At 57.1% G+C, this 22,852-nt stretch overlaps 1 protein-coding gene across 1 annotated transcript in view; it reads left to right on the top strand.

The window, feature by feature from the left end:
• Window positions 1-1,986: 1,986 nt before the first annotated feature.
• The window catches only part of SBK1 (SH3 domain binding kinase 1), a 21,486-nt gene continuing 620 nt past the window's right edge, over window positions 1,987-22,852 (top strand). Inside the window, 4 exon segments of the mRNA XM_032842568.1 lie at window positions 1,987-2,829; window positions 20,134-20,366; window positions 21,755-21,957; window positions 22,566-22,852. The exon segment at window positions 22,566-22,852 is cut by the window's right edge and continues 382 nt beyond it. Of these exon segments, the coding sequence (XP_032698459.1) occupies window positions 20,141-20,366; window positions 21,755-21,957; window positions 22,566-22,852 (716 nt within the window). The 5' untranslated portion in view covers window positions 1,987-2,829; window positions 20,134-20,140.

Here is a 22,852-nt window from a genome sequence, read left to right as displayed (position 1 = left end):
GGACTTGATAACCTCGGATTACCATGGCTAGGAGCATTTCCAGGCCAGATTCTGCTCCTGTCCCTCTCTTGGCCTCAATTTTCTCATCTTTAACAAGAGGAAAACGCCCTCTAAATTCTAATGTTCTGGTACTCGGGTACTAGACACAAGAAGACATTTCCTTCCCTCTTTCTCCCTCTCTAGCCTCCTGCTTCTGTCTGCCTCATAACTTAAACCCCTTCATTAGTCTGTTTGGGGCAATAAGGCCTTACCGGGAGAGGTGTAGAACAAAGGGTGAAATTGGAAACTCTGGACCATGGGCAGGGCATGGAGTGGGGAGAGAGGAAAGGCAGACAAAGAAAAGAAACCTGGGGAGGGTGGGGATAATTTGAGTGGAGAACAAAGAAGAGGAGAAAGACATTCTGTGCAAAGAAAACCAAGGGTAGAAGGCATGAAAATCTGAGAAAGCACATATTCCAGGAACACTGGCTAAGGTCAAGGCTTAATGGAGCAGAGGGGACCTCATTAGGGAAATGTAGAGGCCCCAAAGGCTCCGGGGTCTGAACACCAGGATAGGGAAGTTAGATTGCTTGCCCTGGAAGTAACAGGACATCCTTGGCCATATTATGGAGAGAAGCAACCCAACCCACATAGTGCTTTACAGAGCTGATGGTCCTCCAGTACTTGGATTCTAGAACAAAAGCGTCTAGACAGAAGCAGGAAGGAGAAAAGCAGGGAACTTAGGCAACACTCGCAGAAGCAGAATTTGCAAAATGATGGCCCATGGTCTAGATTTGGCCCCAAAACACATTTCATTTGGCCCATTCACTATTTCCAAACTTGGGGATTGGTTTCGAATACCAGAGAATTGGAAGGCGCTATGTCCGAATATGGATTCCCTGCTTCTCTTGGAAGATCATCTGTCCCTACAGGTCCACGATGCTCCAGTTTGCCGCATCTCACCACTTCCCATCATCTGATACCTGATCCCAGTCACTAATTTATGTGATCCATAGATCTTCGAGTCTGCCATCCCTTGTTCTAAAGATCTAGACACAGTCAGGGTGGCTGTGAGGAGTATGCTGGGTGGAGAAAACAGTCTGAACAAAGGGAAGAAACAGGGAAGGTGCAGGATGTGTTGGGGGCTTTTTCATTAATGAAACAGTGTGTCTGGGGTTGCATGGATGAATCTGAGAAGAAAAGCGAATAAGGCCTGGGAGCATGAGCAGTCCCTATCTCAGCTCCACCCTCTTCCTTCTGAGCCCCCAAACACCAGCATCAGACAATGCTCCTTCCTCACACCCCGGTAGTGCCTCTGCACACTTCTCCCTCCGTTTGGAATCCCCTTTCCTCTCTTCTCTCTGGTCAGCACTGTGCATATCAGCTGCCTCCCAGATTAGTCACTGACTGTTCACAGAGGGGGTCCCAAACACGACCTGGACTGGATAGAACCCCCAAGGCCCCAGTTCACGACCTCTTCCCTGAGTAGACTGGTAGTTTTCCGAAGTCTTGCTCAAAAGAGAATGGATGGATGGATGGATGGGCGGACAGATAGGACATACTGACGAATGAATGAACGCACACACGCGATTACAGAGCTAGGCTGTTTCCCTCCCTGAAACAGACACATGCTCCGCCCCACAAGAACAGACTGGGACAGTCTGGGGCAGTCTGGTCCCGCAGGGGCCAGGAAGCTGGAGCAGGTGACCCTCTCAGACTCCCCCAAGTCCTCTCTAACCTCGTTCTAGCCCCCTTGTGGGCTCTGACCTAGAAAAGACGGGGGTGGGAAGATGGAGCGGGAACCCACGGGCGCTAGGACCCTGCGCGGCCGGAAGGCGGGGTGGGGGCGCTGCGCGCCGCTCCTCCGGCGAGGAGAGAATCTGCGCCCCGCGGCGCGCGGCGGGAGGGCGCGGCGGGAGGGCGAGCGCGCGCCGAGGGGAGTGCGCGTGCGCGAGAGCGCGCGCCAAGCGGGGCGGACAAAGGGGCGGGCGGCGGCGCGCGAGCCGGAGGGCGGAGCCGCGGGCCAGGCGGGCAGGTGCGCGCGGGCCAGAGGGCGGAGCCGCGATGCAGCGATGGAGCGCTGCCCGGGCGGGCGCCGGGGCCGGGGCCCGAGCACCGGGCGGATCGCAAGCGGGAGCCGCAGCCAGAGCCCGGACCAGGCCGGGGTCCGGGACCGCAGGGCCGGGCTGCTCGTAGCGGTGGCAACGGAGCCCCCCAGCGGCTGAGGGGCTACCTCCCAGTTCCTGCCGGTGGCCGGGACTCAGCAAGCCCCCGCAGCCGGGGAGCGCGGGGATCCCCCCCCACCACATCCAGGACCCAGAGACCCCCAAGAAAGCGAGAGACCCCTCCAGATCCAACAGAAAGCGACTCCCCAGCTGGGGAAAGCGGAGACTTCCTCGGTATTGAGAAGAGAGTGACCTCCCTACGGTACGGCTAAGACTCCCCCTCTTCGATCTGGCCCCCCCAAGACCTAGAACGCAGTGCCCCCCCCGTCCGGGATTGCTGGGACACCCCCCCCCCGGTCAAGAACCTGGTCGTTACAACTCCACACCTCAAGACACGAAGACCCACTCAGAACGCCCCTAGATCAGGGGGTTCCTACACCCCCCAATTCCGGTACACAAGAACCGCAAATCTAGGGAACTGAGGACAGCGCGAGAGCTATCCCTCACCAGCAAGAGGCCTCGGGGCCCCCCTCAAAGCTCCAGGACTCGGGCGACTGAGCCCCTCGCGGCGCCCTTCGCATCCCAGCCTATGGTTGTGGCGCCCTGAGCCCCCCCGGGCCGGGCTGACGGAAACCGACACGGCGCCCAGGCCCCCTGCCGCGGCGTCCCCGCGGCCCCAGCCCAGGTAAGCCAGGCCCAGGTGAGTGGCCGCCGAGGTCCCTAACCCTGCAGGTGGGGAAGGAAGTACTGGGTGCACACTGCCCCCTCCCCAGCGTCGCCATGGAGCCGAGGCTGAAGGACGTCTCTTTGTGTCTCGCTCGGAGGAGCCGCCCCCTCCTCCTCTCCCTTCCCCCACCTCACACCCTAGCCCTGGGGTTTGGGCGCTGCTCCCGGTTCCCAGGGGGGAGTAGTGGTAGAGCCCCTTGTGCCATGGAGAGGGAAGGAAGACGGTGGAGAGTCCCCCCCGCCCTTCTGAAAACTGAGAGCCAGAAGCTGTTGGACTCTGGGTCCTTGGAGTATACATACCCCCCCCCCCACCAAGAGCAGGCTGAGTTCTCAAGTGAAGTCCCCCCTGGGAAGGGAAGATTTGGGGATGTCCACAGGTGAGGGGGCCTGTGGCTGTGGCCCTAGGGTGAGGGCCGGGGTTTGGGGTGTGTGTCTTTGTCTGTGAGAGGGCAGGGAAGGGGTGTGTTTGAGAGAATGGGTGGGAATCCTGTATTTTCTCTGTGATTCCATTGCCCCCCACCCAGGCCACAAGGAGGGGGTTCCCCCAAGTCATACTTTGTATGTTTTGCAGGAGAGGGCAAGCTCTTTCCAAAGTGAGGCAGTGGTTTCTGGGGAAGAGAGGTAGTCTGGACGAAGAAGCCATTTCAGGTCAGAGCACCTTTCTGTCCCCATGTGCCCCATGGCCAGCAAGCCCAAGACCTTCCCTTCTCCTGACCTCCATAATTCCCAGGGCCAAACCTCAGGTTGGATCTGTGTATCCTGGACAACCAAAGGACCATTCTAGGTCCTTGCTTTAGCTTTCCAGTCTATACACAGCAGTAACCCAGCCCGGCCCTCAGGGAGGTCCTGATCCCCAGGCCTCACAGCTCATGCGAAGAGGAGAGGCCCAGGGGATGTTATACCCTGAAATTCTGGATCAGAGGTCCCGAGAAAGGTCTGGACCTTGCTGAGGGAACACTCCGGGCCGCTGGGGTTCCCCCAGTCTCTTCTCTCTGAGCCCTCCATAGGCAAGCGGTGATGCTGGGGAAGGCAGGACTTGGTACAGGTAGCCCCACTGGGAGTTCCTTTGTTCATTTATTTACTCAACAAACCTTTAGCTAGTGTCTGTGAGGTGCCAGGCTGTGGACTCAAGGGCTTTCTCCCCCACTTCATCCTGATTCTCTTTCCTGATCTCTCCGGGTCAGGAGACCCTGGGCTGCTCTCAGGCCACTCGAGGTTGGGCCAGTGGAGGTAGGCCTGGTCCTACTGGTCAGGTCTAGCTGACCAGTCCTGACCCCACACTTGCAACCCCTGATCACCCTCCTGCTACAGACTTGGGGGCCCTGAGCCTGGGTGCCTGATCCCTCTTCTCCCCCATTCTCAATACCAAGTGCCCCTACCACACCTGCTGCTAGCATTGACCCAAGAGAGAGGAGGTGACCAGCAGGAGAAGAGGTTTGGGGTGCTGCAGGCCAGACCTCTGGCAGTCCCTCCTGCAAATTCAAGGACAGTTGAGGCAGGTGCCATCAGCCCAAGCTATAGGGAAGCCCGCTGCTCTGAAGACTCGGTGACCTTGGACAAGCGTGTGGCATCTCCCAGAGATAATGACAGAGAGTAAGCCACTCACTCTGCAGTGTAGAGATAGATCACAGTTGTGCCACGGGGAGCACCCAGGTGTGTCTTCTCCCTCTGTGAAGGAGTTCATTTTCAGTGGAGCCCAGGGCCTTATCATATGACCCACAGGCAAGGGTGTGGAGTGAGAGGCCAAACTGCAGAGATTGGAGTCACTATGACTAGGGAAAATCATCAAAAGGCCAGAAGGGGACAGAGAGTAGATCTCCCCTCCTCATTAACCTGCAGTGGCTTCCCCTAAGTCTGGAATTCAGCACAAGTCCGAGCCTTTTGTGGCATCAGCTCTCGCTTCTCACTCACCATCTTCTACTTCTGGCTCCTCTCCTCTGTGTCCTCTGACTCTCTCCCTCCTTTGGGGCTGGTGCCTCAACTTGAGAGGCCCCACCATAGGATGGCTCAGAAGCAGCCTTCTGCCTCGACCTCCCCGTTTGACCTGAACTGGCCTGACCCAGAGTGCAGAGCTGAGTTGGACTGGTTGATGGCTGGCAGCTTGGAGACTGCAGGACGCATCCTCAGGTGCTGGGAGACGTTGTCTCCACATCTAGACCCTGGGCCCCAGGAGATGGAACCAGGTCTGACTTGTCTACACAACAGCTTTGTCCATACTAGAGGCCGGCGCTTGGTACGGCACCTGCGGTAAAATACAGCTTCCAGATGCGTTCTGGTGATCCAAACAGTGTTTTTCTCGTGTTTGCATTTGTTGCCAGTGTTGGAAAACAACATACGATTTCATAGACGAGTTCTGATTTTTGGATCCTCTTGAAGAATCAGACGTGGCCTTCCCAGGCCAGGGCCAAAGAATCACCACCTTCTTTAGGGCACCTGCCCTCCAGCTCACCGGGGGCCTCCCCTGGCCTGCTCACTCCTTTACGGGACCTGCCAGCCCCTCCTATAGGCATCTGGCTTTGCAAGCCCAGGGCGGAGACCAGAAAATGTTTGCCCAGAGCGTGACCTCCATCTGTGTGTGTTTTGCACACATGGGTGTTCCTTGCCTCCACCATGGCCAAGTTAGGACAGCACAGAGCAGTGTCCCTCTGGGGCTAAGTGGGGAGGTGAACCCGAATCCCTGAAGCCAGAGCATCCCAGCCTGGCCCCACTTTTACTCTGGGCTCCATCCTGTGACCCCTCATTGTGCTAGAAGGAGGCAACCACCAAAAACTTGTTTTTAATTGTCCCACTTGCTCAGGAGCAAAAGTCCGAGGCCCTAGGCCCAGGCATTGCTGAGGACTCTTGGGGGAGGGCTGCTGTCTGGGCCTCAGTTTACCCATGTGTCCAGAAAGGAATTGGACTTGAGGTTCTCTCACTATAAGCTTCCTCCTTGCTCTAACTTTCTAGGACTGAGTTCAAGCTGCTCTTAAGTTTTGGTCAGGCAGGAGAGACAGGGGCCTAGACACAGAAGTCACTCAAAATTATTGACATTCCCTAAACATTCATGAACCAACGGGTGTTGCCAAGCAGCTGGGCTGGGGGCCAGGGGCCAGCACTGGGCCCCAGCCACAGGGCATGGCCCTGGAAGGGAGTGTGCCATCTTCCTGGATAAAGATCCATAGCAGCCCCAGGTCAAGGGAGATCGCAGAGCACCCTGCTGGAGATCACAGGCTCTGGACTCTGTGGGTTTCCCACTTAGCTGCTTGTGACCTTGAGTCTGTTACTTACCCTCCATGTGCTTCAGTTTACTTCTGTGGAAAACAAAGATAATACCTACCTCAAGGTCATCGGGGGGTTAAGTGAGCTACAGCGTTAAGAGGGCTTAGGAAAGGGTCTGGCATGTGAAAAGTGCTCTTTTTAAAAGGGAAATTGGCAAGTGGATGACTGCGCCTTAGTGGTAACGCCACGCCGGTGTCCCCACAGCCGGTCCTTGGAGCCCACACGGCTTCTGCTGTCCCCACAAAAGGGGAAGAGAGTGTCTGAGGGCCCGTACTGTGTGGTGCTTAAGAGCGTGAAGCGTGACCCTGCCGAGGGGGGGGGGGGGGGGGGGGGGGGGGGGTGCGCGGGGGGGGGGCCCTCCCAACCCTTGGCATGGGGTTCTAGCCTGAGAAGGCCCTTCCAGAACCTTGCGCTGTGGCTCTTGGGGTGGGATCTAAGGCAGCTTAGCCATTGTTCTGTAGTTGAGGCCCTCCTTCTGCCCACCTCTGCTTTCTAGGTGAGGCACCTGCCTCTGTCTGCTGAGCGAGTTCCCAAGGCTTTCTGCCCCAGGTGGCTGGGCATCAGGCCAGAGTCAGGACCAGCATCTCCAACAAATTTTGAGTCTTACCCAAACCACCCACTCCCTCCCCTGCTCCCTGGACCCCCTTTCTGGCCACAGAAAGCCACAGCAATAGGGCTGAAGGCTCCAGTCAGAGCCCCTCCTCACTCCCTGCCATAGCTGGGCCACAGTCCAGAGAGAGAACAGGTCTGGATTCCCAACTCAGCCCCCACTTGGGGAACTGGGGAATATCGGGGTTGGGTGGAAGCTGTGGAACGTTCTCCAATGTCAAGTGCTCCATGCCGGACCCTGGGGCTCTCCCTTCTCACTTAGTGCTGAGAACAGCCCTGCGTGAGCCCAGAGGGAGGATTCTCACTGCCCACCCCTGGGAGCCACCAAAGTGGAACTGGCATGGAACTCCCTGGGTTCAAATCCGCCCTGTACCGTTCCCTGGCTATGTGACCTTGGACAAGGCAGCTGTCCTGTGCCTCAGTTTCTTCTGATGTGGTATGGGGCGATCATAGCTCCTTCATTCTCAAGTTATGGTGAGGACTACATGAGCCTGTTACAAGTGAAGCCTGTCAGCTGTGCCACTACTTCAGCGTCTGCTGTCACTTCTGCCACACCCTGCGGGGTATGCAAATGAGCTGGTCCCAGAGGGAGGAAGCCACAGTGATTCCCCCACTGCACCAGCTCTCCTTCCCTGCGACTTTAGCCACAGAATGTTCCAACTGCCTCTGGTTGTTGGGGTGGCCCTGAGGGACCTCGGTGGGGGCTGGACGGGACAGAGCCTCCTCATCCTCCTGGTCAGGCCCCAGAGAGGCTGCACAAATCCCCACTCCAGGGTAGCTCCCCTGAGTCTGCCTGACCGCTCCCCTCACCCCCCCACCATCATGGGATGGCTTCCCCTTCCCTAGCTGAAGCCCACTGCCCTGCCGGGAGATCTTCCCATCCTGAGAGCTCAGATATCTGCTGGCCCTGACCACCCCCTCAACTGTCTCCAGAAGGGGCAGTGAGGTCCCCAATTAACATATTTTAGTAGCAAAAAGCATGACCTCTAGACCCTGCTGTGTGACTTTGTGTAAGGTGCTTAACCTCTCTGTGCCTCAGATCTCTCATCTACGAAAAGGGATGGTGCTTGTACCTACCTTGGAGGGTCATTGTGAGGATTAAGTGAATGAATATTTGTAAAGTGAATGGCAGTGAGTACCCCACTAAAGGTTTCGTGTTAATGTTAGTCCCCGCAAGTCCTGAGCAGAAAGGGAATGGTAGCCCCACTTTTACAGGTAAAAAAGTGGAGACTCAGAGGTGAAGGTCTTTACTCGAGCTGTCATATCCAGGATTCAGAGAACATCCTGCCTACTTTTCCACCATTCACCCACAGTTCAAAGGGCAAGGCCAGCCAGAAGTGCCCAACAGGACCTAACCTGGGTTCTGCCTGCAGTTCTGGACGTTACCACCCAGCTTTCCTGCTCCTACACCTCTGCTCACATGGGACCATGACAGGCGAGCACTGCAACACGGAGTAATCTGCAGGCCCCCGGAACTTTTCCAGAAGCTTTTAAGTCTTCCCTCACCCCTTCTTCTTTAGCCACACGCCTGGGGCGGTGGTGGAGTTGCTACAGGGGGCTGACCTCCAAGTCTCTTAAAGATGAGCTATGGTTTATGCTGTCTCTTCACCTCCCAGAGTCTGGCACACATGTTGGTTTCAGGAAGGGTTTGCTCAGGCCAGGCGTTTGGAGGGCATGTCACCAGGTGAAGGCCAGGTTCTTGCCGTGGCTTCCGAGGCCCTGCATGCTGCCGCTCCCTCCTCACTTCTCCCCACACCTTCTGCCCCTTGCCCCCAGCCACTACTCTGCACCCATGATGGCCTCCTCACTGTTCCAGCAGCCTCTGCCACAAAAGCTCTCCCACCACCTTGGGGCCTTTCCTGACCACCACCCGTCCATGCTCTCGCCCCTCATCCCCAACATTTCCTCACCTCTCCCTGCTTTGTCTTCCCCTCTAGGACTCTGTACTTTCTGACCCACATCTCTTAGCTACCTTCCTGATTGCCTCCTAACTAGGCAAGAAGCTCCTTGAGGGCAGGTCCGTTTGCTTGGTTTGTGAATGTATTCCAGATCCGAGAACAGTGCTCCACAAACATTTACTGAACGTTGTGGGGCCCAGATAGCTCTAAGCCACTTACTTCTTAGCCATGTGACACCAAGCATGTCAGCTAATCTTTCGTTCTCTGTTTCCATTTCCTGAGCTTTAAGGGACATAATAGGAATAATAATAGGTTCTCCAAAGACGCTCGTGAAGCTTAAACCGGTCTCTATATATACATAAAGGACTTAATACTTTACATGGTTCATAAATGTTAACTATTATTAATAACCTTCTAACCTGTACCTTATTATCCCCATTTTACTGATGAGGAATGGAGGCCCAGAGAGTGTAAGTGACTTACGCAGGGCTTCGTGGCTAGAAATTACCCAGGAATGCCTGAATGTGGCCTCCAGTCTCCCGAGCTCGGCTCTCCGTCCTCATTCCCTGCTCTGTAGGGGCTCAGGAAGAGGCAAGGGCTGTAGCCAGGGAAGGGTTCATTTCTTCAGAGAGCCTCTGGCTCACCCAGCTGTCTCTCCAATGGTTGCCACCTGTCCCCTGGTGGACACCCAGCCGCAACCCCTCAGCCGGTCAGCGAGCGGCAGGCCCCCTCTGTGCTCTCAGCCCTCCGCTCCTGTTGATCCACCTCGGTGCGGGGCCGCCCCCCTCACCCAGGCAGCAAGGCCCCTGCCTCCTCCCACACCTGCAGGGGCTGCCACAGGCACTTGGGGAGGCAGGTGGGGAGCGGTGAGGCCCGGGACCGCTCCTTCCCCCACAGGGTCTGGCTGGAAGGGCGAGAAGAGGGAGAGCCCGTTCCAGCTCTGGGCACCAGCTGCAGGCGAATAGCATCACAGACTATTAATAACCACCAAGGATGTGCCCCAGGGAAAGGGCAGACTGCGCCAGCTGGAGGGGAGGCTGAGGCAGAGCCTCGCAGCAAGGGGAACCCCAGGCTGCCCCTAGCGGGAAGGGCAGTGGCAAGGAGGTTGTTTGCAGTTTCGACTGCTCCATCTTGCTCTCAGTCTTCCCACCTGGGAAACGTGGGAGCCGGGTCAGATGGTCTCCTAAGTCCCTTCTGGCTCACGCAGTTTCGGGGGCTGAGATTCAACCGAGCCCAGACAGCCCCCATTTCCAGCATAGAAAACCAAGGTTCAGGCAGACGGTGCTGGGTCGCAGCGAATCCACGATAGACCCATGGTCCCAGGCCCCTCTGTCCAGCCAATGCCGGTTTCACTCTTACTGAGGCCCGCCACGTTAGACGGACGTTGTCAGCCCCCTTTCACTGATAGGCAAACTGAGGCTCAGACAAGTGGTACAGCCTGTCCAAGGTCACACAGTAAGAGGGGTGGAGCTGGAATTTGCACCAAGACGGGAAGCAAGGAAGTGGTGGGAGAATACTGTTCTCCTCCTTTTGAAAAGGGAAGGCCGTGGAATGTTTGCTGGAGTCTCTATTCATGTTGAAGGACCAAGGGGAGGGAGAGGCCTTACCTGGAGCCGCTTGAGGGCTCTCTGGAGCCCTGGCCCCACGATGTTTCGTGTAAAAGTGTGCATGGGTGACTGGGGACTTTTCACACAGCCTTCTGTGACCCGTGAAGAGTTAAGAACCACTAAATAGTTCGTTGGATAGACTGGGAAACTGAAGAGAAGGGAAGGCAGGGGGCTGCCAGGAGCTCCCTTGGGACCAGCAGCAGGGGCCAGTGCTCTGCCAAACACCTCACAGCCTTCCTGGGGCCAGAGGGCCAGCCTCTGGGTGCCCCGACTCCCTGGCAGCGGATAGGAGAACCCCCATGTGAACACATTTCTGCACCGGGGTAAACAAATGAGGGTCAAGGACCCCCTCTGGGGAAGATGGCAAGCAACAGAGAGCCAGACTGCGACCCCCACAGTAGGGACATAAAGAGGGCTCTGCTCAAGGTGGGATGTCAAGGAGCTCCCAGGGGCCCCCACCTTCCTGAGCATGGGCTGACCCACTGTGGGAATCCAGGGCAACCAAGCTGGGCCACTCCTCCTCTGGCCCTTGGAAGGGGATTCCAGCCCTGGGCTGTGGAGCCTGGGTGAATGGGGATGACATCCCCTTGCATTTTCCCTTTGGCTTCACCTGGACCATCAGCCACACTTACTTTTACCGCCTAGACCTAAAAGGATCTTACCTAGTGAAAAGTTCCATTCCTGCCCTGCCTTCGTTTACTCAGTTCCCACTCCTCTCCCCAGAGACTGTTTCATGCATCCATTCATTCACCAAATAGTGATGAAGTCCCTGTGACGGGCAGGCACTGTCCTAGCTGCTGGGGGATCCGCAGGAAACAAAACCAGCATCCCTGCCCTCCTAGCGCTGAAGTTCTAGTGGCGAAGAGAGAGGGTCACGGTAGATCTCACCAGGCAGTAAATTATATAATACGTTAGAAGGATACCGTTTACTTGGGGACACTAGGGCAGGATAAGGGGAGTGCGGTAGAGGAACCCTAGTTGAGAAGGTGTCGTTTGAGCAGAACTTGGAGGAAAGGAGCCATGTGGCCGTCTAAGAGCAGAGAGAACAGCCCCCAGGCCAGGAGCTGGCATGTTTGGGGAACAGCAGGGAGAGCAGCATGTCTGGAGCAGGGGAGGGAGGAGACAGTTCAGAGGGGTAAATTGAGGGCTCCTGTAAGGACTTTGGATGAAATGGGAACTGATGGTGGGTGCTGAGCTGGGCAGAGTGTGCCCCGAGTGGGCTGTGGTGGGTGGGGGGTGCTAGGTAGGAAGTTACCACTGTACCCGTGTGACCGGGATGGCTCAGACCAGCGGGAGTGAGGGCTGAGAAGGTCCAGTACATTTATTAATGTCTGTTGTGGATTCCGGAGCTCCTTCATGCAAATACATGCACGTGAGAAACCTATTCTTATTCCCCTGCACCTCCCTCCCATTTCAAAGTAGGATACTAAAGCAAGTGAGACAGAGGCCCAGAGAGGGCGAGGGAGCTGGGGGCAGCCGCTGTGCCCCACCAAGAAGCCGCTGTCTCCTACATGGCTGGGGGAGGGCCAGTGGCACGGCCCTCTGGGGGACACCGAACATTCTATAGAAATTCGGAACTCATTCACCCTTTACGCTGGCCACCCATTTCTAGAGCTGAGCATACAGACACATCCCCATACTACAAAATGACTTAGGTACAAGGCAACTCTTGTTTAAAGTAGCAAAAAGTTGGACATGACCCAGTAGGGGTTTGGTTAAATAAATGGCAGTGTATCCGGTCCTACCTTTCCAGCGGCCCCAGGGAAGGGGGGGCCTGGGTTCCAGTTCTGCAGTGGTCCCTCCCTCCATCCCCATCCGGGCTGCCTCCCCTCCTCTGGCCTTTCCTGGCCTTGCACAGTTGCGTGGGGCTGCCTGGGTGCTGTCCTCACCTGTGGTGCTGAAGATAGTGGGGGGCAGAGACCAAGAGTAGAGAAGAGTTGAGGAAGGAAGTTTGGGGTTCAGTCCTTGTCTCTGCCCTTTACTGGCTGAGTGGCCTGGAGCAGGCTGCTGAACCCCTCTAGGCCTCTGCGTCCTTCTCTGTTACACAGGCGTGCCATGAAGATGACAGCCCCAATGTGTAGCATTGACATGTTGAGAAAATGAGTGGTAACTGGCACGATACCGATTTAGGAACAATGAAACAGAGTGGCCAGGCTTTTGGACACTGGAGTGATAATGCCTGGGTTTGAATCCCAGCTCTGCCATTTATGGGATGATCTTGGTCAAGGGACATGACTGCTCTGGGCCTCAGTTTCCTCATCTGTAAGTTGGGGTAAATAACAGTCCCCATGTCACAGGGTGTTGCAAGGCTTAGATAAGTTAATTTCTCTGAGGCCCTTGGCACACCTCGGGGGTCCTTAGTGTTAGCAGTTCTGTCACTTTCCTCTCTCACAGCACCTGTGGCCTCTCGGTCCCCACCAGTGGCACACCCAGCCGCGCCCCCCTCTGCTGTGCTGTGGCTGGGCTGTGACAGGCGGAGCACGCCCCACTGTGCAGAGGCCCTGGCCTCCAGCCCAGCCCAGCCACTGGCTTTCTGTGGGCAAATGTTACCTCACACAAGCCCCTGGGAAATTAACTATGTGCCTGCAGGGGCCTGTTCAAGAGAACCAAGTCATAAAAAGTTACAACTCACCGAACACGTAAAGAATTATTTACCCAGCATTTGTCACACCCTGGCTAAGCCCTAGGACTACCAAGGTGATTAAGGCATGAGGGTTGCTTTCGAGGACCTCTTGGGTTTCTTGCTGGATTGTCAATCCCCTTCAAAGCCCATCTGTATGTCACTTCCTCCAGGAAGCCCAACGATCCCCTCTGTCGTGCCCTCCTTGGAAATGCTGGAGCACTGACATGGCATTTCTGGACTTCTGGTTATCTGAGTCCTTACTTTGTCTGCCTTCCTAGTTCGTAGGTTCATATCTTCTACCTGATGCATTGCTCTAACCCACTCGCCCCATGCCAGCACCCGGCACAGTGCCCAGGCCTGAATAGACATACTTTTCTGGAATCTTTAGGTTGCAAGTTACATAAACTCAACTTAGAGTAGCTTAAGCCAAAAAGGAAAATGTATCGATGCATGAAACAAATGGTCAGGAGTATAATTGCTTTCAGTCCTGCCTGGATCCAGGTGCCCAGAGTTACCAGAAATCCCTCCACCTTACAGCTCTGCTTTTCTTCTCTGATGTTTCACTCTCAGGCAGGCTCTCCCTGCACGGTGGCAAAGCCAGCCCCCAGCAGCTCCAGACTTTGCCCACCAGCGTTGCATCCCAGGGACTGGGAGGCGTATCTTTCCCGATGGCTGAAGCCCAAGTCGTAGTTCTAGATCCCAGGGAGTCAGCTTTGGTCACAGGTCTCTGAACCTGCTGGCCAGCCCAGCTGTATCCAGCCTGCCCCGAAGCCTGGGTGGAGACAGTTCTCCTGAGCCATGTGGCCTGAGAGAGGGGCCATTCCCTGAAGAAAGGGAAGTTCATGCTGAGCAGGAAAAAGCACCACAGGCTGAATGCCTGAGCAAGGCAAGGCGTGGGTCAGATGTGGTCTTCAGACATGGATAAGGAGGCCTTAGAGGGAGAAGCTTGAAGGCAGGAAAGGGGGCTGAGGGTATCTAAAGCCGGCTTAGCCAAGTAGGCTGGGAGCATCACGATCCAGCCCCTCACTCTCCATAGAAGCAAAGTGGAGCAGCCCCCCATCCCCACTCAGTACCTGAAACAATGCTTTTGTTTTATGGCTGCTTTAGTGACACGGCTTTTCATAAGATGAACCCAGAGCAGTGACCCAGCCAGCAACCATCATCTGTTCGATGGACTCCTTCCAGGCCAGGGCTTGGTTAGGGCTAGTCTTGGGGTTTGCCTGCGCTAAGGGCACAGCATGGGTGCGGTGACCTGAGGGAGGGGACCTGCGCATGGGGACAGAGAATCTTAGATTTCCAGAATGAGAATAAGAAAGGCCTGGCTGATGCTACTTGGTCCAGCCTCAACCCCCCACTGCCGATTCCCCAACAGAGGGACTTCTAGGTATCTGCTTCTCTACCCCCAGCGACTGAGAACGCATTTCCTCCCTGTCGTGACGTGAGAACTGTCTCATTTTGTGACTCTCTGCTTGGGTTTACCTTTAGGAGCCTCAGAGGACACTGTGCATAAGAGCATGGGACCTGAAGCCTGACAGCCTGAGTTCAGATCCAGACTGGTTAGCCCATCAGTTCCTCTGTACCCCTTTCTGTAAGATGGGGTCATCAGAGTAGCACCTACCACCCGGACTTGTGCTTGTTAAATCATTTAATCCATCATGGTTAGCCCAGCACTTGGCATATGGAAACATTCAGTAAATGTTTGCCAGTATTCTTATTCTCCCATGAGACGGAATAAGAGCAGGCCCCCCCATCTTTACAGACTGGTCATCCCCTCCATGCAGTTGGACACACAGAGGTTCAAATCCTAGCTCTTTGGCCTCCTGGCTACATAATCCTTGGATTAGACTAGTGCTAGCTGCTGTAACAAAGAAACCCCTCTATCTCAGGAGCCCTAAACAACGGTCATTTACTTCCAGGTTCCATAAGATGTAGAGTGGGTAACCTTCATCGGCAAGAGACTACCCACAGCCAGGCACCCAGGCTGCTCCTAGCTCCTAGCTCCACTCTCTTTCTTTTTGTTTGTTTGTTTGTTTGTTTTAAGACTTATTTATTTATTTGAGAGAGAAAGCAGGGGGAGTGGCAGGAAGAGGGAGAAGCAGGCTCGCGGCTGAGCAGGGAGCCAATTTGGGGCTCAGTCCCAGGACCCGGGGATCATGACCTGAGCTGAAGGCCCAGGCTTAACTCACTCAGCCACCCAGGCGCCCCTCCACTGTCTCTTACGACCTGGAGGCCTTTGTATCAGGCCCGCTTGTGGGAGGAGAGAAAAGAAAGAAACCCCGCCCACTCTGAAGAGGCCCCGCCCGTCAGCATTCCTGCTCCCATTCTAGGGGGAAGCTGGTCACGTGGCCACACTTGGCTGCCAGGTGGGCGGGAAATAGACTTCCCTGCTGACAGCAGCCCTCCTGGAACAGCTCTGCGTTATAAAAGAGGAAACACAAAGTTCCGATGGACAGTCGGCTATCTTTGCCAAAACCATAGTAAATCGCCAACCTCCTGGGCCTCTGTGCTTCATCTATAAAGTAGAAAGCACCACTTGATCGTGGCAATGGACATTTACTAAAATCCTTGAATTGTGCCTACTATGGGTACATTTCATGGTGTGTACTAGGTTAAGCTGTTTGTTTAAAAAACGGGAGACATCTTGGCCTTCTTGGGATACTTACAAGGACTCAGCGAGTGAAATTTTGCCAGCCTGGCACTGTGTGTTTTGTGTGTGTGTGTGTGTGTGTGTGTGTGTGTGTGTTAGGGAAGGGAGGTACAAATGCACTGGGTGGTTATGCATATAAGAGAGACACCCAGCTCAAGCCACCTGCCAACAGGAAGTGGTAGGTGGTTCGGTCTTACTTCTTGCTTGGGAAGCCCTCCCAGCATGTGGCAGAAGACCCAGCCCACAGGGTCACAGCCACAAGTGCTGAGGGGAAGGCCGGGTGACACCCACCCGCCTTCAGCAACAGAGGGGAAACCGAGGGCCTTCCTCGGGGCCAGTGAGGACACACGCTCGAGGTGCAAGGCTTGGGGGGGGTCCCCCGGAACAACAAGGTCATCTTGAGTGTGAACCATGGACCATAGTGTCAACCACACAGGATGAGGGGGAGGGAAAGCAGTCAGGGGCCTCCACCATCTGCTGCTGGAAAGTTCACAGTCACCCAAGTCCACAGCCACTCCTTCAAGGGGGATGAAGGTAAAATGTTTTAGATCAAGTTCCCGCTTGTACGTGCCCTCAAGCACTCGGCAGGCAGCCATGTCTTACTTTCCTCTCTGGCCTCGAGGCCCTGCCTGAAAGAAGTTGCTCTGTCCTCCCCGCTGTGGGGATTAAGTGAGTTAATACAACACAGGAAGGGCCTGGCCAGTGCCTGACACCCAGCTGGCTTCTGCAGGAGTTCAGTGGATGCACAGGCAGCTTCGGCTCAGGCTTTGCTCTCCCCTGAGCCTCAGTTTCCCCACTTGGATACCCAGGGATCCAGATGGGACGTTCCCCTAACATTCTGGCTTGGGAAAACTGTGGTTAAGAGGGCCAACTTTGGAACCAATCCCCACGTGAGCGTTCTGACCTTGGGCAGGCTATACGGGGCTCTCTGCCTCCTTCTCCTTCTCCCAAAATAGGGGTCATGAGAACACCTACCCACTAAATGGTGAAGATGAGCCCGTCCTCAGAGCAGGGCCCTACTTCAGTGTTAGCTGCTGCTGTTGTCATAGTTGGGATTCTCCCTGTTGTAAAGGTGTGGTCCCCGAGGCCCAGACAAATGACTTGCTCAAGGTCACCACTCAAAAGCGGCGCGCGGCAGGATCAAGGGCAAGCCTGCTGAGCCCCGAGGCCTGTGCTGTTTCTGTCGCTCCCCACTGTGCCTCTTAAGTCACATGTGTGGTAACTGGGTCAGAGGCAGTGTGTACCTGGGCCATGACGCAGCGACAGGGACGGCTGTGTGGATTAGTTCCCTGTCGCCTGCTGACGCCTTGCAGAGAACAGGCCTGAAGAGAGAGGGAGGTTGTGAAGGAGGGAGGGGTCAATGGTGAACACCCCCAATGCCGGGCCCTAGGAACTAAGGGAAGGGATGAGGGCAAGTTGGGTCAGATGTAGCCCCTTCCCCCGGGGACCTCTTGGCTTGTTGACGGGGACAGACAGGGGACAACGTTGAGATCACCCCAAAACATTTCAACAGGAACTCTCAGAGAGAGACACACAGACCCTGTGTGAATCCTGGGGCTCAGCAAAGGCAGGAATCGGCACCTGGGGCAGCAGGGTAGGCTTCCTGGAGGATTGGGACCTGAGGATAGAGATCCAGAAGATTGCAGATGGATCTGCGGGAGGTCAAGGCGGGCAGCAGGACCGGCAGAGGAGAGGAGAGAGAGCAGCAGTGCACGATGGTGGTCAAAACGCAGGCTGGACCTGGATTGCAGGGGGCAAATGTGGGACCCAAACCCACCCCTGACCCAGACTGGTGCCTACACAGTACAGCTCTGAGGCCAAAGCAGCAGCAGAGAGAGCCACCCTCTCTTGGGGTGGGGAGAGAGGTAAGAAGAGCTTCTAGCGACTTGCAGCTGCCAGTCAGTCTTCCAGAGGATGCAGAAACAACCCAAAATGACGGGCAGGGCCACAGCCCGGGGTGGGAGCATCGCACACGTGTGTGTGCATGTGCATGCACGCCCGTGGCCAACCCCGCGCGGCAGCCCTCGGGGAGGCCACACACCACGTCCTGGAGAAGTAGGTCAGCAGAGCAGCCCAGCAGTTTCTCCCCAGTGGGCAGGGAGAAGAGTTCAAGGCCAAGAGCGTGTGGACTCCTCGGAACCCCTGAGGGAGAGGCCTGCAGTCTCCGCAGAAAGGGCCATCCCTCTCCTTGTCACATCAGAGCAGATCGCTTGCATTCCCTGGCTCGGAATCCTCCCCACCTGGGGAGCGTGTGGGCATTCTGCAGAGGTTGGGACGGCTGACCCCTTCCAGCACTGAAAGCAAGGAAAGACCATCGTGGGCAGAGGCCGCCACTTTCGCCTAGTAGATGGCTGCAGTGAGAGGGACCCAGTACTGTCCGTTAGAGCTGGGACTGCATTGAGCCGTGGTGACAGGTGCCGCAGCCCGGTTGGGTGGTGGAGGTCAGGGCAGCAGGACACCGCGTCTGTGGGCCTGGCACCGTCCCTCCCTCTGCTGGGGGGGGCATCTAGGAAATGAGCTAGGCCAGGCTACAGACGCACCCCTCTGAGGGCATTCGCGTGGCGTTTCCGACAGACTCCTGGCATATATTCAGACCGAAAGAATTCGGAAAGGCAAGGCAGTGGCTGTGGCGGGGGAAGGTTCTGTACAACAGGGTTTGCTCATGAATGGAGGGGAAGGGGGCTGAGTGGGGGGAGCAAGATCCTGAGGCAGCAGAAGGGGCAGGAGCCAAATCGGAGGAGGGGAGGAGGGCCCTCTGCTCCCCCAGCCAGCGGGAGGACGTGCAGATGGAGCTCCGTTTGCGGCTGGGTGGGAGGCCAGGAAGTTCCCTCCTGATGTTCCTCCTCTCCGTGTGAAGTGGGAGGCTGGGTCGTGCCAAGAGGGAAGGGGAAGGCAGAGGAGGAGAGGCGAGGGTTTGGGCCTAGAAGGGGAGCCGCTGGGCCAGAGTGAGCACGCAGGGCTCCTGAAGTGCCCGCCCTGCTCACAGCCTCCTTGGGCCAGCCAGAAGGAACACAGATCCCACCACTGAGAGAGCACAGGCGCCTGGCACTCACAGAGGGCTCACTGTGTACCGGGCACTGAGAAGTCCACCGCCAAGTCCTTTAATAAGTCACAAGCCCATAGGGAGAAGGCACTATTCTCTCCTTTTTATAGATGGAAAACTAAGGCAAGGAAAGATGAAGGTACTTGCCCAAGGCCATCCAGCTAGCAGGTGACAGAGCTGGATCCAAAGCCAGGCCAGCTGGCTCAGAGTCTGCCTTCTCTGAGAGCCTGGGGCTGGCTTGCAGGGGTGGGGGCTGGGGGAGTGCTGGCTGAGTCACCTGGGATTGGAGGTAGGAGGGAGTGAGGTGAGGGCAGAGGCTTCTGGAGGATTCCTCACGGGCCTCTCCTGCCATACACGCACAGACACGAGCACACCTGCTCTGGAAGCCCGGCTCCCCAGCCCAACCCGCCCCCCTCCCACCGATAGACAAGAAATGCAGGCCCAGATGGGCATTTGCTGTCATCCCAGCCCTGGACTCTTCCCCCCAGCAGCTCTCTGCCCCCCAGCACCATCTGGGGACAAACTCAGTACCTCTGACGGGTGGGTGCAGTTTGCATGGATCCCAAAGGGGTCAGTCAGGCTGTGGATGGGGAGGGTTGGGGCTTGGCGGGATGGGCGCTCTGCCTTGTGTCTAGGAATGGGGGTGGGGTGGGACTGGGTGGGGCCCTAGGGTTACACCTGTAGCTGTGTGGACATAAGCAGGGGGGGCGTTGTCTGTGGCAGGGCAGGGGTGGAAGGCTGCCACGGGTGTGGCCATATCAACACCATCCTCCCAGAGTTTTGTCTGAGACTACTTGGCTGAAATATTGGATACTGTGAGCCTGCCCTCGGACCTCACCTTCCCCACCCCCTGCCTTCCATTCTCAAAAGCCTAGATCACCTTTTAGAAGCATATATAATTCATGGGGTATTGTCCATCACCCCTCTTGGAACGTAAGTCCCATGAGGGTGGGATTCTCTTTTTATATATATAAAAGATTTTATTTATTCATTTTTGAGAGAGAGAGCGAGCGCATACAGAGTGGGGAGAGGCAGAGGGAGAAGCAGACTCCCCGCTGAGCAGGGGGCCCGACCTGGTCTGGGGGAGGGCTCCATCCCAGGACCCAGAGATCAACCAGAGCCAAAGGCAGATGCTTAGCCGACTGAGCCACCTAGGCGCCCTGAGGGCGGGATTCTTACCTGTTTGTGTTGTGTGGTGTCCCCACGGCTCTGAACAGCAAGCCCCTGGGGAACAGCAGGTGCGGATCAATATCTATGAATAAGAGCACCCGTGTGAACTTGGTATATGGAGGGTCTTTGTGTGACATAAACACCTGTGCCTTGTCTGATGCCATGTTTGAATGACAGCCCGAGACAGGCCAGTGGTACCCAAGTGGGGACTGTGGGTGTCTCCCCAGAGTGCGGGCTCAGGTCTGGCCTGAAGCTTTGGGGAAAAGGGAATGCAGCAGAGGTGCCTGTCGCCCCCTTGTGGTCGTTTTGAGCCTGGCATCCCGGGACCCTAGGTACTGGGGAAGAAGGCCAGTGGACCAGAGGGCCGTGGCTTGACATCACATTTCATGCCACCTCCCCCCGTAACAGGGAGAAGATGAGCGTGGGCTGCCCAGAGCCCGAACCACCCCGCTCCCTGCCCTGCTGTGGGCCAGGGACTGCCCCTGGGTTGGGTGCAGGCGTGCCCCTCCTCACTGAAGACATGCAGGCACTGACCCTCCGCACGCTGGCTGCCAGTGATGTGACCAAGCACTACGAACTTGTCCGGGAGCTAGGCAAGGGCACCTACGGGAAGGTCGATCTCGTGGCCTACAAGGGCACAGGTGAGTATCTGCGGGGTGGCCAGCTTTGAAGGCTGGGCTGGGGACTTGTCTGGGGCTCTAGGTGCTCTCTTCAGGAGCCAGGAAGTCAGCAGGGAGACTGGTCCAGGCAGAGAGATGTAGCCTGAGCTTCCCAGGGAGACCTGAGAGGGGGTACAGGGCCCAGGCTGGAGGGTAGGGTGCTTGGGGACAGCTGAGGGGCTGACCCGGGGACATCTGGAGCTCAGGAGAGAAGTCAGGGCTGACCCCAGGGAAGCAGACAGAGCTGAGAGTGGGTCCTTGGAAACAGGGCACTGTGTTTAAGGAGGGGTGGGAGATGCCTCTGGGAGGTCATATGGCCATGTCCATTTCTCGGATGAAGACATTGAAACCTGGAGATCCAGTCACTCAGCTGAGGTCATACAGCTAGAGACACTCCAAGCCAGGACGAGACCCATCTCTAGAAACTTCTCACTCAGGAGCACAATGCCTTCCCCACACCATACGCTCACAGCGGCACCCTCCTAACCAGTCAGGGACAGGGACTTCCTGAGTTCCCACAGCTGCACACACCGGGGGTGGGGGGCTCTGTGCCAGCTGACAGCAGCTGGGGGAACTCTGGACATGGGGTTCCCTGAGCTTTGCCCTTGCTCTCTGTGTGACCTTGGACAAGTGGCTTAACCTCTCTGTGCCTAGGTTCCTCCTCTGTAAAATAGGGTAGCATTCAGGCTCACCCACCTCCTAGGGTCATTAGGAGGAGCGGCTTGTGAATGGCAAGTGCAGAGGGGAGGGCCTGCGATTCGTGAGTGCTCTGTGGACACGTGTGCCACACACAGTTTTGCACCCCCACGGGGTACAGATGGCCGCCCAAGGACAAAGGTGGGGACATAGGCCTTGCAGGGCAGATGGCCGCCCAAGGACAAAGGTGAGGACATAGGCCTTGCAGGCACTCACCTCTCCCTGTCGAATTCCTTTTTATCATCCATTTAACAAACACTCATTGAGCAGCTATGATGCACCATAGGGTCGTAGGCACTGGGGAGAGGGCAACGAACAAGACCGAGATTCAGGGGGGTATGTCCTGGGGTGGGGGGCAGGGGAAGATCCACCAGATGAAAGAAGTGTTGAAGGTCAGACAGGAAAGGAGAGCGTGGAGGAAGGAGCAGACGGTCCTCACAGAGCTACAGGCTGGGGCAGGAGACCCAGGCTGACCCCTGAGTCACTGCATGGCCTCCGGCAAGTCCTTTCCCCTCCAGGAAGTCCTTTCCCTTCGCGGGGCCTCAGTTTCCTACCAGTAGGATGAGGACAGACACACACGGCCTCCGGGTGGGGATAGGGGGGCACAGGCAGGCCTGGGGGCACCGGGCGCAGGAACTCAGGGACCTTCACTGCTGTGGATGCCTCCCCGTCAGGCACAAAAATGGCGCTAAAGTTTGTGAACAAGAGCAAGACGAAGCTGAAGAACTTCCTGCGGGAGGTGAGCATCACCAACAGCCTCTCCTCCAGCCCCTTCATCATCAAGGTCTTTGACGTGGTTTTTGAGACAGAGGACTGCTATGTCTTCGCCCAAGAGTATGCGCCCGCGGGAGACCTGTTCGACATCATCCCTCCTCAGGTACTTGGTGTGGTGGCCCAGGGATGGGAGAGGGCCCGCCTGCCCTGGGGGGCTGACAGAGCCAGGCACTCTCAGGGCAATGGCAGGGGGACGGGATGAAGTCCAGCACCTATCTGGGGACAACGGGGACACAAGAGGGGAGACGAGACGGCGGGGCCACCAGTGGCTTCCCAGAGGAGGCGCCCTGGAGTGGAGGGAGAGTGCCAGGAGGACTCTGCGTTTGGTGGGGGGAGGGGGTGAGTCTGTGCCCACGCCCAGGGGGGCGAGTGGCAAGGCCTGTCAGAGCCTTGGGTCCCTATAAGGGAAGCGGTGGCGCAATGGCATCGGGCAGGGGTTGGTGAGACTGCAGGAGAGGGCGCTCAGGACCCTCCTCTGGGGCAGGGACCAGGGAAGAGGGTGCGGGGTGAAAAAGAGGGGACCAGGGAGGGAACAGGCGTACGCCTCGCCCCCGGCCCCCGTGGGATGGGGAATGGCAGCAGTGGGGACTGATAGGCGGGAGGAGACGCCAGGGACGGGAGGGGGGTCGGGGACCGCTGCAGGGAGGAGGTGGGGCAGCCGTCCCGGAGCGCGGCTCCCCCCTCCAACCCCACCCCACTCCGGGCCGGCAGGTGGGGCTCCCCGAGGACACGGTGAAGCGCTGCGTGCAGCAGCTGGGCCTGGCACTGGACTTCATGCACGGGCGGCAGCTGGTGCACCGCGACATCAAGCCCGAGAACGTGCTGCTGTTCGACCGCGAGTGCCGCCGCGTGAAGCTGGCCGACTTCGGCATGACGCGCCGCGTGGGCTGCCGCGTGAAGCGGGTCAGCGGCACCATCCCCTACACGGCGCCCGAGGTGTGCCAGGCGGGCCGCGCCGACGGCTTCGCGGTGGACACCGGCGTGGACGTGTGGGCCTT

The sequence above is a fragment of the Lontra canadensis genome, unplaced genomic scaffold, assembly GCF_010015895.1.
Source record: "Lontra canadensis isolate GAN:19392208 unplaced genomic scaffold, GSC_riverotter_1.0 scaffold132, whole genome shotgun sequence".
Classification (NCBI taxonomy): domain Eukaryota; kingdom Metazoa; phylum Chordata; class Mammalia; order Carnivora; family Mustelidae; genus Lontra; species Lontra canadensis.
Note: the sequence above shows the minus strand (reverse complement) of the source record. Positions and strands in the feature narration are given on the sequence as shown.